Genomic DNA, 15,121 nt, shown 5'->3' with positions numbered 1-15,121 from the left:
TCCTAGCCCGCCTTCCGTGTCTCCTGGAGCGCAGCACTGCAGGAGCGCGTCGAAGCCCCGCCCCATCTCGCGGCGCTAGACACGCCTACCATGGGCGGGGCTACGGGTGCTGTGCACGGGGCGCTGTCCTTGGTCCCGGAGACTGCAGCGATTCTGTGCTCTGGGCTGAGAAGAAGGATTTTCGGAAAGATCTCGGGAGTTTTAGGGGAGAAAGCGATTCAGGCAGACCTTTCCACAAAAGGCAGGCGGGCAGTCGGGAGAAAGAACCAATGGACTGTGAGACTGGTGTTGTGGGGGCAGCTCTGGAACCCATTACCCCCTCTCCACTGGCATCTTAATTTTGATCCTTCCCTTTTTCTTCCTCCTTTATTTCTTTTTTAAAAAAAGATCTCAGGTATTTGTATCGGATTGGACCAATTATAATCCTGAGTTCATGATACACAGTCATAAGTGATCTGTGGACTAACCTCTGTTTTTTTTTTTAAAATTAAGATTATTTATTTATTTGAAAGAGAGAAAGAACACGAGCATGAGGAGGAGAGGGCGGGAGGGTCAGAGGAAGAAGCAGACTCTCTGCTGAGCAGGGAGCCTGATGCAGGACTGCATCCTGTGACTCGAGGATCATGACCCGAGCCGAAGGCAGTTGCTTAATCAACTGAGCCACCCAGGCACCCTTTTCTTGTTCTTTAATTAGCTGTTCTAGATAATGTGAATACTAACTAATAATGTGATTAGTTGTTTTGGATAATGTGACTACTAATTAATAATGTGATTACTAACAAAATCTAGTAACCCGAGAATAATCACTATCTACGTGTTTTCTCCGTCTTCCTGTCTCCCTTCAGTGGGAGTAATAATTAACCTGTATTTAAAATTTTCTTCCCTTTCTTTGTTTCTTTCTCTTGCTGTGTCTTTTCTCTTTCTCAAGAGTCTGTGTGTGTTTGGGTGAGAGAGAGATATTTTTATTTTTCTAGAAAGTGTATATCATACTATGTGTGATTTTCCGGGATTTAAAGTGGTAACAACAATATTATGTTGCTAAAGATCAACCAACTTGTTATCTTTCACTGTGGTTTGTTTCAGCCAACTTTTACATAAATATTGTGTGGCTCTCCCAAAGGTAAGTTATCCACTGTTCTACTGATGGGCATTTCAGTTGTTTCCAGGTTTTTGCTCACATTTCACGTGTTTCATGTGCATTGTTTTCTTTTGTGTAGATACCTAAGAGTTCAATACATAGCTCATGGGGTACATGAATGTTCAATTTTAGGACCTAATGCCATGCTGAAGCAACAAAGGAGAGATAGACCACTCTCCTCCAACACTTGGTATTTAACTTTTGTCAGTGGAATGGCTGTAATTGGTATGCCATGTGGTTTCAGTATGTAATTCCTTGGTTACCGGTGGTATTGAACCTTTCTCTTCATATACTTACTGACATATTTTTCTTCCTTTTGATTGATCCCATCCATTTTATGTTGGGTTATCTAGTGCATGTGATGTGTTCTGTCTCTAGAAGCCTTAAAATTCTCTCTTTGCCTTTAATATTAAAATTTACTAAGACATGACTAGGTGTGAGTTTTCCCTTATCTCTTCTTTTTGTGTGTTCTTTCAGTTAGAGGTCATTTTGTTTCACTTTCTAGGATTATAAAAGAAAAGTTTTTTATTCTTTTCCTGTGTGTGAGAATATATATTCTTGATGCCAGTTCTTTGCCAGCTTTGTCTGTCTTCCAGTTTATAGGTAGTTTGTTTTCTTTAAGCTATATTTTGATGAAAGTATGCTTTTAAACTTAAGAAGACAAATATATTAATATTTTGGAGTTAATGCTTTGAGTCTTAAATACTTTTCTACATTAAGATCTAAAAGATAACTATATTTTGTACTAAAAGTTCTAAAGTTTGATGTTTATGTCTTTATTTTAGGGTTGATTTTTGTATATAGTGGTAGCAGGGGTCCAGTTTTCATCTTTCTTCACATGTGGATTCTCATTTTGTTTAGTTCCCTTTATTGAATAGTCTCTTCTTTGCCCATTGATCTGTTATTCTGTCATACATCAAGGTTTGATTCATATGTATCTCTCTGCTCTCTGTTCTAATCTGCTTGTGAGTTTATCTGTTCCTATACCAATTTATTACCATATTGGTATGGTATAGATGTTTTATCCCAGATTATTGCAGTGACAGACCTGGCAAACTGAGATGTAATCACCCTACTTGTGGGCCATTCTAAAGAATTTTTATTTTATAACATGTATGATGGGAAATTATTGAGGAACTTGAGCAGTTGAGTTATATATTCTGATCTATGTTTTCTAAGATCACACTGGTCGAGGTAGATGGGGGGAGGGGGATGGTGAGGGACGAGAGTGGAGGCAAGGGGACCAGTGTTACACTATTGCCAGAGTGTAGGTGAGAGATGGTACTGGTTTTAATAGCAGCAGTAGTAGAGGTGGTGAGATGTGGGTGGATTTGAGATGGAGGCAAAACCATTAGAACTTTCTGATTTATTGTGTGTGATTGATGTGGTAGATAAGAGAAAGATAAGACTCTAATGTGTTTGGGGCTTGACCAGCAGCTTGGTGGATGGAAATGCCATTCTTCAGATGGAAAATTCTGGGGAAGGGACAGTTTGTAAGTTTATGAGCCTTCAGATGAATTATAGTACCACTTTTAATTTGCTGATGCTTGGAAATAGCTTTATGGTTATAAATGTTTTATAGTTTGTTCATGTTCTTTCCTTTCCAAATAGGTGATTCTTCTTCAAAAACTGCAACCAGATCTCTTCTGGAATTCAACACAACAGAGAGCTGTAAGCAAAGCCCAAATCACAGAATACAGAGTAGCATTACCTTCTTATGTGGGAAAACCTTGGTGAGTCCACACAGAGTCACTTTATAATGTTCCGTTTGTTAAAAATGTTTGCCCATTAGGCATTCTTGCTATAGTGTTTTTCTGGGAAGAATAAGTGAGCAAAATTAAAAACACAAACAGAGCCATCAAACCACCAACCAAAACACCATCACCATTAAGAACCAATATGTAAACAAACTGTAGACGTAGTTACAACTTTTAAGTGAAACTTGACCTACATCCTGTATAAAACTACAATTCAAGGTGATTCGTGTGTTTAAACTCAAAATACTGTTGAGTGTTTACACTGTAGGCATAAATTTTTTTCTTTCTAAGACTTCTTTACCTAGCATTTTATCTTGGTAGTTTTTAGGGCAGCGCCTTTGTTATTATTTTTTTTCTAAACTGTTTTTTTTTCCTCATTTACGTTAAAATTGGGAAGACCAGCATCTGTCTAGGAGAAGTCTTGGCCAGTAGGTAATGGCCATCAATCACACCTTTTTTGAGTGTTCCTGGCATTGCAAGGGGGCATCATTATTTAAAGCCTGATGTTTTTTCTTACTCCTGCATATTGCATGTGAGTTGTTGGTTTTAATCTCTGGTATATAGAAAGGGCCTTCCAGTAAATAATTGCTAGCTTTTAGGAGGAACAATTTATATAGAGATCCTATGACTATTCTCTAATCAGAGTAAGAACCCAAGTGTTTAGAAAAACAAGGTTGAGGAAACTCATGCGGGCTGCCAGATTACTTTAAAGTATTGTTTTAGAATTTGGTGCTATGATTGTTGCATCTTTAGGCCCATAATGTCTCCTCTGAAGAACTTCAAAAATAGAACTTAACATTGTTAATTTGGGACCAGCCTGTCAGATGCACTCTTGTCTGTGTTGGAACCTTAGAAAAAAGATCTCTTTGCAGTGGTATGAAATATGGAGGTCTGTGTTACAGAATAGGCTAGCTGCTGCTTTAATTTTAACTGATTTCCTTCAGGAGTTCTGCGTTCATCACACGAGAACCAGAATTGCGAAGAACTCCCTAGATTTGCACGTGGGAGTGTAGAGGTGAATTTGGTGTCACGTATCACCCAGCAGTGCTGTGGTTGACCATTTTGGAGTCGACCCTGATCGTAGTCTGTGTGGAGGGGCTGCCCTTGAGTGTGGGGGTGTCTAAAGCAAGGCTGGTGTGTGAACTCGGTCGGGTCCAGATGGGCCTCCGTCCTCAGCTTACAGGAAGTATGAGGTCACATTTTCTGGCTTTGATTTTGTTGGCATTTGGTTAAGAGAACATTTGGAGTCTGAGAGTGGAAGGGCTCTGAGGACTACATCCCAGGAGTTACTGTGCTTGCATAGTTGGGGCAGTAGAACAGTTTTGGACCAGTTATACCAAAATTCCAGCATGATTTCACGAAGCTTTTGTCTCATAATTTCTGGGTTTGGGAACTTCTTGATGACCTTGATTAACTAAAACAGTTGTGTCCTCCCTCCTCCCCCTCCTTGCTGCTTTAAAAATTTTCATTAGCCTTTACTGTTTCTAACTTTAAGGGGGAAGGAAAAAAAACCCTTACAATATGCAGTATGGTAACTTATTTTTACTTTTTTTTAAAAATAGGGAACTCCTGAATTTGTAACCGCAACAGATTGTGTGCATTACTTCGAGTGGAGGACTACTGCTGCCTGCAAGAAAGAGACATTTAAAGCTAATAAAGAGGTAACAAGGGGACTCAAGGTCAGGTGCTTACTACTAAGGACATTCTGGGACCTTTAAGATTTGAAACACTGGCACAAACCTTTTGGGGTAAAAATCTTTTTTAGTTTTCAAATTCCATTTGAGTAGAGGTACCACGTGATTTAATTGTTAAAATGATGCTGGGTGGCTTTTATTTTTAGGACAGGGCATTTAAAATATCCTAGGATATGATTAGAAATAGATCGGCTCACCGTCTACCATCTCAGTTTAGTTAGTTAGTTAGTTCTTGGTTTCTGGTGCTGTGCAGCTCAATGACTGCCATGGATGAGCTTGTGTTGAGATTAGACACTCTCCCTCCCCGCGCCCATCTCCTCAGCCTTGGGATGCCAGCTGGCCCCAGCGTCGGTTCTTTGCTGGTGTCCGTCAGAGACTAGATGGCTGCTGTTGTTCCTTCCACTGTTTCTCTGGTGTTCGGTCAAGTCGTCCTTGTTGATTCCTGCAGTGTCCGAGCCCTGAGCCTGAGGTTGGCTTGCTGTGTGGCTCTTCCTCCTGCCACTTCTCCCCTCCTCCCCCTGCAGGTCTGAAGGTGGTTTTCTGTGCTTCCTGAGGCGACAGGCTTCACGGGTTGATTATTCTCATGTCTCCCCATTAAGTTTTATGTTCTGAAGGATTGAGTTCAAAGACTCTCTTAGGATCTAGGATCTGAAAATGGGAGCAATCAGTTATTTTCACTGATGGCCCAATACAGTGTCATTCAAGAAGGGCAGAAAGAGAGGAGTTTGTTTTTAAAGAAATAAAGCCAAATGAAGCTGTAAATAATAAATGATCAGATACGGAACTGCAAGAGGCAAAATGTTGCCTCCTGGAAGAGAACATAAGGGACACCGAGTGAGAAAGAAGTCTCAAGTGTGGAAAGAGTGAAGGCCTGATACAACTGACCTAATACAACTGACCTAATACTAACTGACCTTGACGTGACCGTGTCCGATTTAAACCTTGGATTTTAATGCTTTGGTTGCCCTGTGTGCCAGTGTGCAGTTAGTGGCAGGAAAAGCATGTAAGAGCCACAGAGAGACGCTGCCTCCTGCTCTCCTGTGGGGTGTCAGACCTCTCCGGGCCCCACAGATGTCCTCCTGGGCTCTGGCTTTCCAGCTCAGCAGTGAGACCCGTTTTTTCCTGTTTTGACTGTTGTCTTGCCTGGCTTTTTTGAACTGTTATCCCTGGTGAAAAATTACTTTGCAAAATAAATACGTAAATGCTACTTGTTTTTTTTCTATTTTCTTTGGGTTGGAGGTCAGAAGTCATAGACTATAGCCCCTGGGCCAAAGCCTGGCCCTGGCCGGTGTTTGCACAGCCCCAGAACGAAGAACGGTTTTTACATTTGTACAGGATTGTGAAAAAAGCAAAGAAGAACAAGAGAGACCTGTGTGACTCAGAGCCTAAACTATTTACTCTGTTGCCCTTCATAGGAAAGTAAGGGGGTGGGGTGGGGAGGGCTTGCTCTAAATCAGTTTTTGATGTATGAGGGGAGGAGTATAGTCTGTGTTTTTTCTCCAAACAGTGACATTTCATTTCTCTTAGAAGCCGATCTACAGATGGACGGGAAGTATGCAGTGTGTCCTCAGTGATCCTGTCTTTAGGTCTAGTTGGCAGCCCAGGCCTTATTCATTCAGTTTTCATTCACGGAGGGCCTGTCGTGGGCCAAGAAGCAGGAATTGCACTAAATTTTGAAAGGCTTCTTGCTCTTAGAGAGCCCATAGAGTGAGGGTGTGGAGGGCAGGTCCTTGCTCACGGCCTGGATTTGCTGTGCCTCAGGTACAGGTCAATGGAGGCGGAACGGGCAGAGGCGCATGGTGGCCGCTGAGAGGCCGGGCCTTGCTGTAGCAAATCCTGGTGGAGCAGGTTTCCTCTTCTCTGTCTTCAGTGAGGTTTGATTCCAGCTTTATACCTTACAGGAGATGGTATTGCTTCAAAAACTGTAGTAAATATTTTATGCAAAAAAAAAAAAAAAAACCCAAAAAACCCAAAACCAATCCAGATGTGGTTCGTGTCACTGGAGTCTTGATTTCTGTACCTCGTTTCGGTTGTCAGTGGCTTTGTCGGAGTTAAAACAAGGGGGGGGGGGCAAAGCTCATGGTTGCAGACAGTCTAATGCTTGTTGAGTGGATTCTGGTAGGGCTTTTTTCAGATAGTCATTTCTTTATAATAGTTTGGATGTACATCCCCTGCCCATCGCACTGAGGATTGCAGAGAACTCGGGCCTGGGGTGCTTGTGTTCTTAGCAGAGCTCCACGAGTGCAGTTCATATACGTCTGGCGCTAACAAGGTTGATTCACTGTGTGGTGTGAGAGGCTGGCCAACGACCTCCTTCCCCCGCGGCTACATTCCTGCTCTTATGAATGTCTCCATTGCTTTGCTCCGTGGAGCAGGAAGTGGGGAGGACTTTCCCCAGGAGCCTTGACTGTTTTTCCGATGCACGCTCCAATTCTGTGGGGTGCTGTGTTAGGCGTGTCTTCTAGTCCTTCCTGGAGGAGAGAGCCGGCCAGAAGTTGCTGAAACTGCCCTGAGCCAGGCGGATGTGGACCTTGCTTACTGGAATCTCTTAAGTCTTTGGGTGAAGCGGAGCTAGTGGAGAACTACAAGCTCTTTCAGACGTGGCCCCGGCTCTCCTCTGCGCCGGCTGCCGCCTTGCTCCCTGCTCCCAGACACCTTCAGCTTGTAGCTAGGGAGTCACTCCTTGTCTGCCGGTTCCCTCCCCCGCCACAGGAGGATGACAGGCTTTCCATTTGCAGGGTGCTGGACGCCGTGGTCCCTCTCACTGGAGCCTTGTCACAGTCCGCAGGAATAGCTTTGGTTTTGGTTGCTTTTCTGCAGGGTCCAGTGTGAGGCTTGGCGTCTGGCCTTCTGACCTTGCTGGCTTCGTGTGCCGGCACCCCCCCACCCCACCCCGCCAGCCCCCTCAGTCGTCAGCGGGACCACTGACCCCCTGTGGGCACTGGGAGAGTTTGCTTTAGGGGTCCGGTTGAAAGGAGTTCATGTGTTCCCCGAGACTGTGAGGAGCTGCCCTTGACTCAGTCTATACGAGCCCTGAAATCTCTGAGAACTGCACTGGGGAAAATGGTTAGTGGGTCAGAGCAGTCCTGCAGGGTTTGGTCATCTTTCCAAGAAAAACTCGTTAGCTGAACAGTAAGCGGTTAACTTTTGTTATACAGATCTACCTGCCTGAGACTGGGTTGGGGGCCTCCATCTCAGAGACTGAATGTGTATCGTCTTTGCACCGTCATAAAGCTGAGGTCAGGGACCGCTTGTTGATCAGGGATTCAGTTTGAAGGCAGAACTGAAAGGACTTGCGGATGGTTTCGGATGTAGAATGTCGGGGTCTGGGATGATCTTGTTTCCGCTTGAGCCGCTGGCTGACTGCTGAGATGGAGGATGCTGGAGTAAGAGCAGGTTTGGGGGAGAAATAGAATCATTTCTTCCCTTTTTGGTTACTTTATTTTTTATTTTTTAAATTTTTTATTTTTTATTCAACTTAGTTAACATCTAGTATATTCTTAGTTTCAGGGATAGAATTTTTTTTTTTTTTTAAGATTTTTTATTTATCTGACAGAGATCATAAGTAGGCAGAGAGGCAGGCAGAGAGAGGGGAAGGAAGCAGGCGCCCTGCTGAGCAGAGAGCCCGATGCAGGGCTCGATCCCAGGACCCTGAGATCATGACCTGAGCCGAAGGCAGCGGCTTAACCACTGAGCCCCCCAGGTGCCCCTCAGGGATAGAATTTTTTATTTTTTATTCAATTTAGTTAACATAAGGTATTATTAGTTTCAGGGGTAGAATTTCTTATTTTTTATTTAACTTAGTTAATGTAAAAGTGTATTATTAGTTTTAGGGGTAGAATTTAGTGATTCATCAGTGGCGTATTAACACCTAGTGCTCATTTTTAAATGTAAAATTTGAGATGCTTTTGGGTATCTAAGTGATAATGGGAGATAACAGTAACAAGTAACACTTAATATGGGCTTGGCAGGAACTGCACCAAGAACTTTACATACATTAACTCATTCTGTCCTTACAGTAGCCCTCTGAGCTAATGACTGTCATTATTTCCAGTTGACGCATGGGGAAACGGAGGCACAGAGGTTAGACTGGCTCACGGTTGTCCTAAGTGTCAGCAGGCAGAGCTTGGACTCAAGCATTCTGTCTCCAGCGTCTGCTGATGAGCAAGATCTGCTGTGTGTTGCTAGGAAGTCTGGAGTTGGGCAGGAGGTGACCAGGGGAAAGAGTGTAGACAGGGAAGTGACCAGAGAAGTCAGGTGTGGAGTACCTCTGCATTAAGAGCTAGAAGGAAGATGAAGAATGTTCCCAGGAGGCTGAGAAGGAGCATCCAGCAGGTGGAGGGAAACCAGGAGCCTCTGGGGGGCTAGGCAGCAAAGGGAAGAATGGGGGTTGGGCAGTAGGGAAGGGCCAGTGACACTCAAGGCTGCGAAAGCACATCATGTCTCCAGCAGGTGGTGGGCGGTGACTGGGTGGGCATGGTTTTGGCAGGGTGGGGATAGCAACGTCCCGTACCCATGTTCAGGCAGAGTGGAAGGGGAGGAAGGGGAGCGGATGAGGATGGACCAATCAGGTCATTCCATCGTGAGTTGCAGAGCTCTGGGATGAGGGCTGAGGGCAGGGTAGGGGCAGAGAGGTCATCTGTAAGCTGGCAGATACCGTAGCATGCTGATGGGGATGGGGCAGTCAGGAGTGAAAACGTGGTGCTAAATGCAGAGCATCTGAAGCACTTGTTGACCTTTGCTTTTGTTTCTTTTGTCTCAGGGGGACCCCACGGCCTGATAGACCGTAAGCGGTAGGGGCCAGTGTCCTGTGACATTGGTCAGACGCTCTGCTGAGCCGGTACCCCAAGAGGGCGGGTGTCCAGGATTCATCTTTTCTCTTCCTTTTCTCTTCTAGGTGCCGTGCTACGCATTTGATGGAGAGCTCAAGAAGCATGACTTAAATCCTCTGATCAAGATTAGCGGGGGTTACTTGGTGGACGACTCTGACCCAGACACTTCGCTGTTCATCAACGTTTGTAGAGACATAGGTAGGTTTGGGGGTGGTGGTGGTGAGGGATGTCTTAGAAGGCTTCTCTGTCTTTGCCCTTCCACCGTTATTCCTAGTTGGATATCCATGTCACGAAGTCAGCCCTCTAAGGAGGCAGGAAGATGTTCTCTCTGCGTAAGTCCCCCTGGGCCCCCAGTCAGTTTTCGTTCCATCACAGATTTTATCTAGACTGTTGGTCCATCTCAGTGGATTCTCTCTGCCAGACATTTTGATTCCAGGATTCTCGGGTAACTGACTTCCAGCGAGATGGTGGGAGAATGAGTGGGGTGGGTGTCCTGGAGGCCCCAGACCAGCTGCAGCAGGGTGAGTCAGCCTTCCTGGGGGGGCCTGGGGAGGACAGCCTCTGGCCAGCTGGGCGTACCTACGTCTGTGGGCTTTGAGTTGCAGGCTGGGCGACAGGGAGAGAGGGATGGTCAAGTGACCTTGGGAACCGGGTTGTGATGCATATTTTGTCCTAAGCCAGCTTTGGCGTGGCTTTCTTCTTAGGTGCCAGAAGTGGTGTGGGAAGCTTGGGTGTCTTTGCTAAATTAACTGAAGGCTATACACGGTCTTTATCTAACTAGGACGTTAAGTTTGACTAAGGCTTTGTTTCGTCAGCACTTTCTAGGACCTAGCCGTGTGTGTTTTTCAGAGAGTTGTTAGTCCCCTAGACCAAGACTTGTCTTTCTGCTTTGCTGGCAGCAGTTCTGTCCTGAGTAAGTTCGCAAATGAAAAGATCAGGTCTGGTGTTACCTTTATGCTCCTGTTTCTCCCACTGTATGTGGGACTTTGGCCTTAGAAAAGTTTGGAAAGGGGCGCCTGGGTGACTCAGTGGGTTAAAGCCTCTGCCTTCGGCTCAGGTCATGATCCCAGGGTGCTGGGATCGAGCCCCGCATCGGGCTCTCTGCTCTGCGGGGAGCCTGTTTCCTCCTCTCTCTCTGCCTGCCTCTCTGCCTAGTTGTGACTTCTCTCTGTTAAATAAATAAAATATTTAAAAAAAAAAAAAGTTTGGAAAAAAATATTAAGAATAAACTCAGTATGAGACGGGCTGAGTGGTAGGTATTTGAGTTTACGGTGAGTTGTACAAATACATTATGTACCATTGTGATTATTTCTATGTTTAGGGGGGAAAAAAAACTGTTGTTTTAAACGTGAGTATACCACATATGTGCTTCACTAAAAGTGACCAGTGATACTTTCAGGTTTTCTGTGTGTCAGGGTTTTTACATCATTCTTTTGTTCTCCAAGGACAGCTTTTAATGTTCTTTTGGAAAAAGGCAGACGAACAAAGCCTGTGTCTTAAATGGGTCTGTAGCTCAAATTTGATTATAAAGCTGAAGAGTCTTGCAGATTATTGAATTCATTTTAGTTTAGAAACATATAGATTCCTGGTCTTTTATCATTTTGAGGATTTTCTGAATTTGGTGGCGATTTTCTTATAAAAGTTTTTTTCTTCCTGATTATTGGCAGTTTGGGTTGAACTTCAGTAACTTTGACTCACGGTAATTTTGTAAATTTATAATTTAAAAGTTAAGGAAAGTGGATTTACCAGTTTCTGTCCAGACCTTCTCCATCCCCAGGAAGTTGCCTGGGGCCACAAACCATGTTGATAGTGACCCTGAGACCCTCATGAGCAGTTGTGGGCTGGCTCTGTGTGTCCTCTCTGCACACTTGGGGATCTTGCCTCCTCTTTGGCCTTCAGTAAACCAAGGGATCTGCTAATGCCGCGGGGAGAAGAGGCACAGCTGGTATTCGATGTGGACTCAGACCAGCCCCTGGTGGAGTTGTGCCGTATGGCCTTGACGCCCTTTCCTTTTCATCAGCTGGTACGGCCACCTGCCAAACTGGAGAAGATAGGGCACCCCCCCCCCCGCCGCCCCGACTGAGAAGGCTGGGCCATAGTTACTCCTTTGTGAGGGACATATTTTTTGAGGTCGTCATGTGCAAGGCCCTGAGTCCCAGCCCTAGATGGAGCTGCGGTCAGGTACAGTACGGTCACAGGCCGGGGACTCAAGTAAGCCTGTGACTGTGTACAAGCAGAGTCGCAGATCGACCGACGTCTGGTGTTGTTCTGAGCATATCTAGATGTTCTTTAATCCTCCCCCAGACCTTTGGGGAATGCACCTGGCATTGGATAGTTGTGCCATTAGAGCAAAGTCACAGGGACGGCAAGGGATGTTTTTAAGGCCTCATCCCAGAGCTGTATGTAGGTTCCTTCCGTGAACCTTCTCATCTTCCCACCAGTCCATGGAGTGCCTGAGTTTCTAGTTTGCTTCTGGCTCAGAGAAGGGGATAATGCTCAAGTTAGTGTATCTTTAGGAAAGGCAGGGGGAGTATGTACGTTCCTTGAGTACAAAGTACGTGACAGTTCCTGTTTCTCATCACCTCTTCCTGCCAGGAGCACACGGAGTCTCTTGCCTCTGCTTCCCAGCGGCCCCGCAGGGCAGGACGCATGCACTTCCTGCGTCTGGAGAGGTCCCTGGTGCGCCCAGCATCTCTCTCAGAATGGGGCTGGAGCCTGACTTGTTTCTGGTTTCCAAACTTCTACTAACTTGTGTTACTTTGAGGACTTTTAGAACTTTTAGACCTAGGTACAGTCTGACAGCGTCCCATGGGGTATCTTACAGACTCGCTGCGGGACCCCAGTCCGCAGCTGCGTGGCTGTCCCGCCGGCACGGCTGCCTGCCTGGTGAGAGGGGACCAGGCCTTCGACGTTGGCCAGCCCAAGGAGGGACTGAAGCTGGTGAACAAGGACAGGTGGGTCAGCGTTGGTGGGCGAGTTCCTGCACATGCTTGTCTGGCCTGTCTGACGCCCGTCCGGTCATGCCGTAGAGCCCGGGGGCCTTGGTGGACTCCTTGCTGTGGCTTGTTCTAGCACAGAACTGGTGGTGCATCAGGCCAGTGCTTTGGTCCACAGAAGACTCTGGAGCATAACCTAAATTTAAACGTTTGGGAGGTTTCTATATGTGTGTCTGTGTTAGTTTGCCAGGGCTGCCGTAACGAGGGGTCGTAGGCTGGCTTCCGCAGTAGAAACTTATTTCCTCTCCGTTCTGGAGACTAGGAGTCCAAGGGGATGGGAGGGCTGGTTTCTTCGGAGGCCTCTCCTTGCCTCGTAGATGGCTGCCTTCTCCCTGTGTCCCCACGGGTCCGTTGGTCTGTGTGTCTGTGTCCTGGTCTCTCCTGATAAGGATGCTAGTCCTATCTGGTTCGCTGCACGTCCCCACCCTCCACGCACCCGTGGCCCCATTTTTACTTCCTCTCCTCTGTGTAAGCCTTGTCTTCCAACCCAGTCACATGCTGAGGTCCTGGAGATTAGGGCTGCGGAGTACGAATTGTAGGGGGACACGATTCAGCCCATTACGCTGTCCTGAGTGACAAGTGGGTGACTCCTCACAGGGGAGAGGGGACTTTGCAAAGCGTGGGCACTGAGTGAGAGCTTGAGCTAGTCTTTAGAGAAGAGGAAGACCATCTGTTTTCGGCGGCTCTGTGGCCGGCGCACCAGGAGTGGCAGGCGCGTCCCGCCGGGAGACCCCCGCACACTCGGGCGGCTCGGGCTCTTCCTGGCTGTGGGAGGTCACGGCGGCCGGGGCGCTTGGCTGGCTTCAGGTTAGAGAGAGAAAGATCTTGGCTTCCACTTTCAAAGTTATTTAGAGAAGAAGCGGTCGTGCAGCCTCGTGGACAGAAATGCGCTCGGCCTGCTCCGCTGTGTTTATTTTGTTTTCTTCGATTGTTTATAGTGTTTTCTCGTTTGTCTTACTTGAGTAGCTTTTCTTAGTATTTAAATTTACACATTGGTCACTGTATTTATTTTTAAAAAGAAAATAGCATTCATTGAGGTTTACTTGAAATCAGCTTTTTAAAAAAATGGAAATTGAAAGTATTTTGTACTGTGGCTTCCTTTATAGTTTAGTGTTCCTTCTGCTACCCCTGGCCCCCAAACGAGTGAGTGGGATGAGCGCTAAGGGCAACACATCGGTGTGAATGGAATTCATACTTCCATAACACTCTTTTCTCAACGTGTATCATCCAGGCTTGTCCTGAGTTACGTGAAAGAAGGGGCCGGGGAGCTGGACTTCTGCGACGGTCACAGCCCGGCGGTGACCATCACATTTGTCTGCCCGTCAGAGCGCAGAGAGGTGAGTGGCTCGTCCACAGAGGACTTCCTGGCGCGTGCTCGTGTGGGCTGTCTAGGTGAGCGCATCCGGGGCTTGTGCGGGACGCTTGGTCTGGGGCTGGAGAGGGGGAGCCAGAGACAGCCACGGCGGTGGAATTCCAGGAAGACGTGCTTTTTTGGGGGGGGGCACTCCTGCCTGCATGAGGGTCTCAGGGGGACAGTAGACTGGTGCTTGTTTCTCCTTCCCAACCTGGAGGGGTCCCGTGTGTGTTGATGCCTGTGGTATTGCATGTCTGTGGAGGATGGCCTTTTTAAAAAAATTTATTTGACAGACAGAGATCACAAGTAGACGGGGGTGGGGGGTGGAGAGCAGGCTCCCCGCAGAACAGAGAGCCCGATGTGGTGCTCGACCCCAGGACCCTGAGACCATGACCCGAACCAAAGGCAGAGGCTTAACCCACTGAGCCACCCAGGCGCCCCGAGGATGGCCTTTTGTTCTGGTTTGTGTGAGATGATTTTAAGTGATTCATGGAAAGATTTTGGAAATTTGTATAGTAATGCTGATCTGAGTGAACATTTGAAAAACCACATATATAATCTCAAACCTGTGATTTCCTAGCTAGTATTTGTTACAACGAGCAAGGCGAAAATAGCTAATTGGTTTATAGAAACGTAGTAAGAAGGGAGCGGAGCACATGGTGTGCAGGCCTGGCCGAGCTTCTGCAGGCCAGTGGCTGGAGTTCGGGGGCTTCTCAGGCGGGAGAGTCCTGGCCGGAAGGAAGGTTCTTGTTCGAGGGTCTTGCCGTGAAGCGTTTCATCCCCTCCTCCCACACTTGCAGGCGAGTCCCTGACCCTGTGCTCTGGCTGTCTGCTCAGTTATAGCACACTCGTAAACTCCTTGAGGGTAGGGCCAGGGTCTGGCCGTCCTTGGGCCCGTGCCCGGCCGCGTCGCACGTGTCCGTTGCTGTGCGAGTGTTCTAGCAGGTGTGGGGTGCTGATGGAAGGGAGATAGCCCCCGGGAGGAAGGGCAGGGCTTTCCTCTCATTTATTCCTGTCTCCTCTTAATAGAACGAAGGAGGAGGAGTTGAATTCTTTGGCGAGGGAAGCGAGCTCCCCCTCCCCACAAACAAACATGGAATTTGGTCTGGTTTCGTGCTGGCAGCTGGTCCGTTTTGTGTGTGGGGGATGTGGAGACAAAAGTGTAGGCCAGGCCAGCTTTCCACTTCGTGTCCGCAGACTTGCAGGGCCACGTGGCGTCCGCTCAGTAAAGACCTGACTGGCCAGCAGACGACATGAGTTCTGAAGATGAATGTTAGGGACATTTGCGGACACGGTCCGTTTGCGCCTGCAGATGTGGGGTGAAGTTCTTCATGCCCAACGAGACAGACG

General features: G+C 47.0%; 1 protein-coding gene across 1 annotated transcript in view; it reads left to right on the top strand.

Moving 5' to 3' along the window:
* The window catches only part of IGF2R (insulin like growth factor 2 receptor), a 97,110-nt gene that overhangs the window by 26,138 nt on the left and 55,851 nt on the right, over positions 1–15,121 (top strand). The window contains exons 3-7 of the mRNA XM_046004396.1: positions 2,750–2,871; positions 4,458–4,556; positions 9,487–9,619; positions 12,246–12,375; positions 13,649–13,754. Coding sequence (XP_045860352.1) covers positions 2,750–2,871; positions 4,458–4,556; positions 9,487–9,619; positions 12,246–12,375; positions 13,649–13,754 — 590 coding nt within the window. The remainder of the gene's footprint in view (positions 1–2,749; positions 2,872–4,457; positions 4,557–9,486; positions 9,620–12,245; positions 12,376–13,648; positions 13,755–15,121) is intronic.

Source organism: Meles meles, chromosome 5 (assembly GCF_922984935.1).
Source record: "Meles meles chromosome 5, mMelMel3.1 paternal haplotype, whole genome shotgun sequence".
In the NCBI taxonomy this organism is placed as follows: domain Eukaryota; kingdom Metazoa; phylum Chordata; class Mammalia; order Carnivora; family Mustelidae; genus Meles; species Meles meles.
The sequence above is the reverse complement of the archived record's forward strand: the minus strand, read 5'-3'. Positions and strand labels throughout refer to the sequence as shown.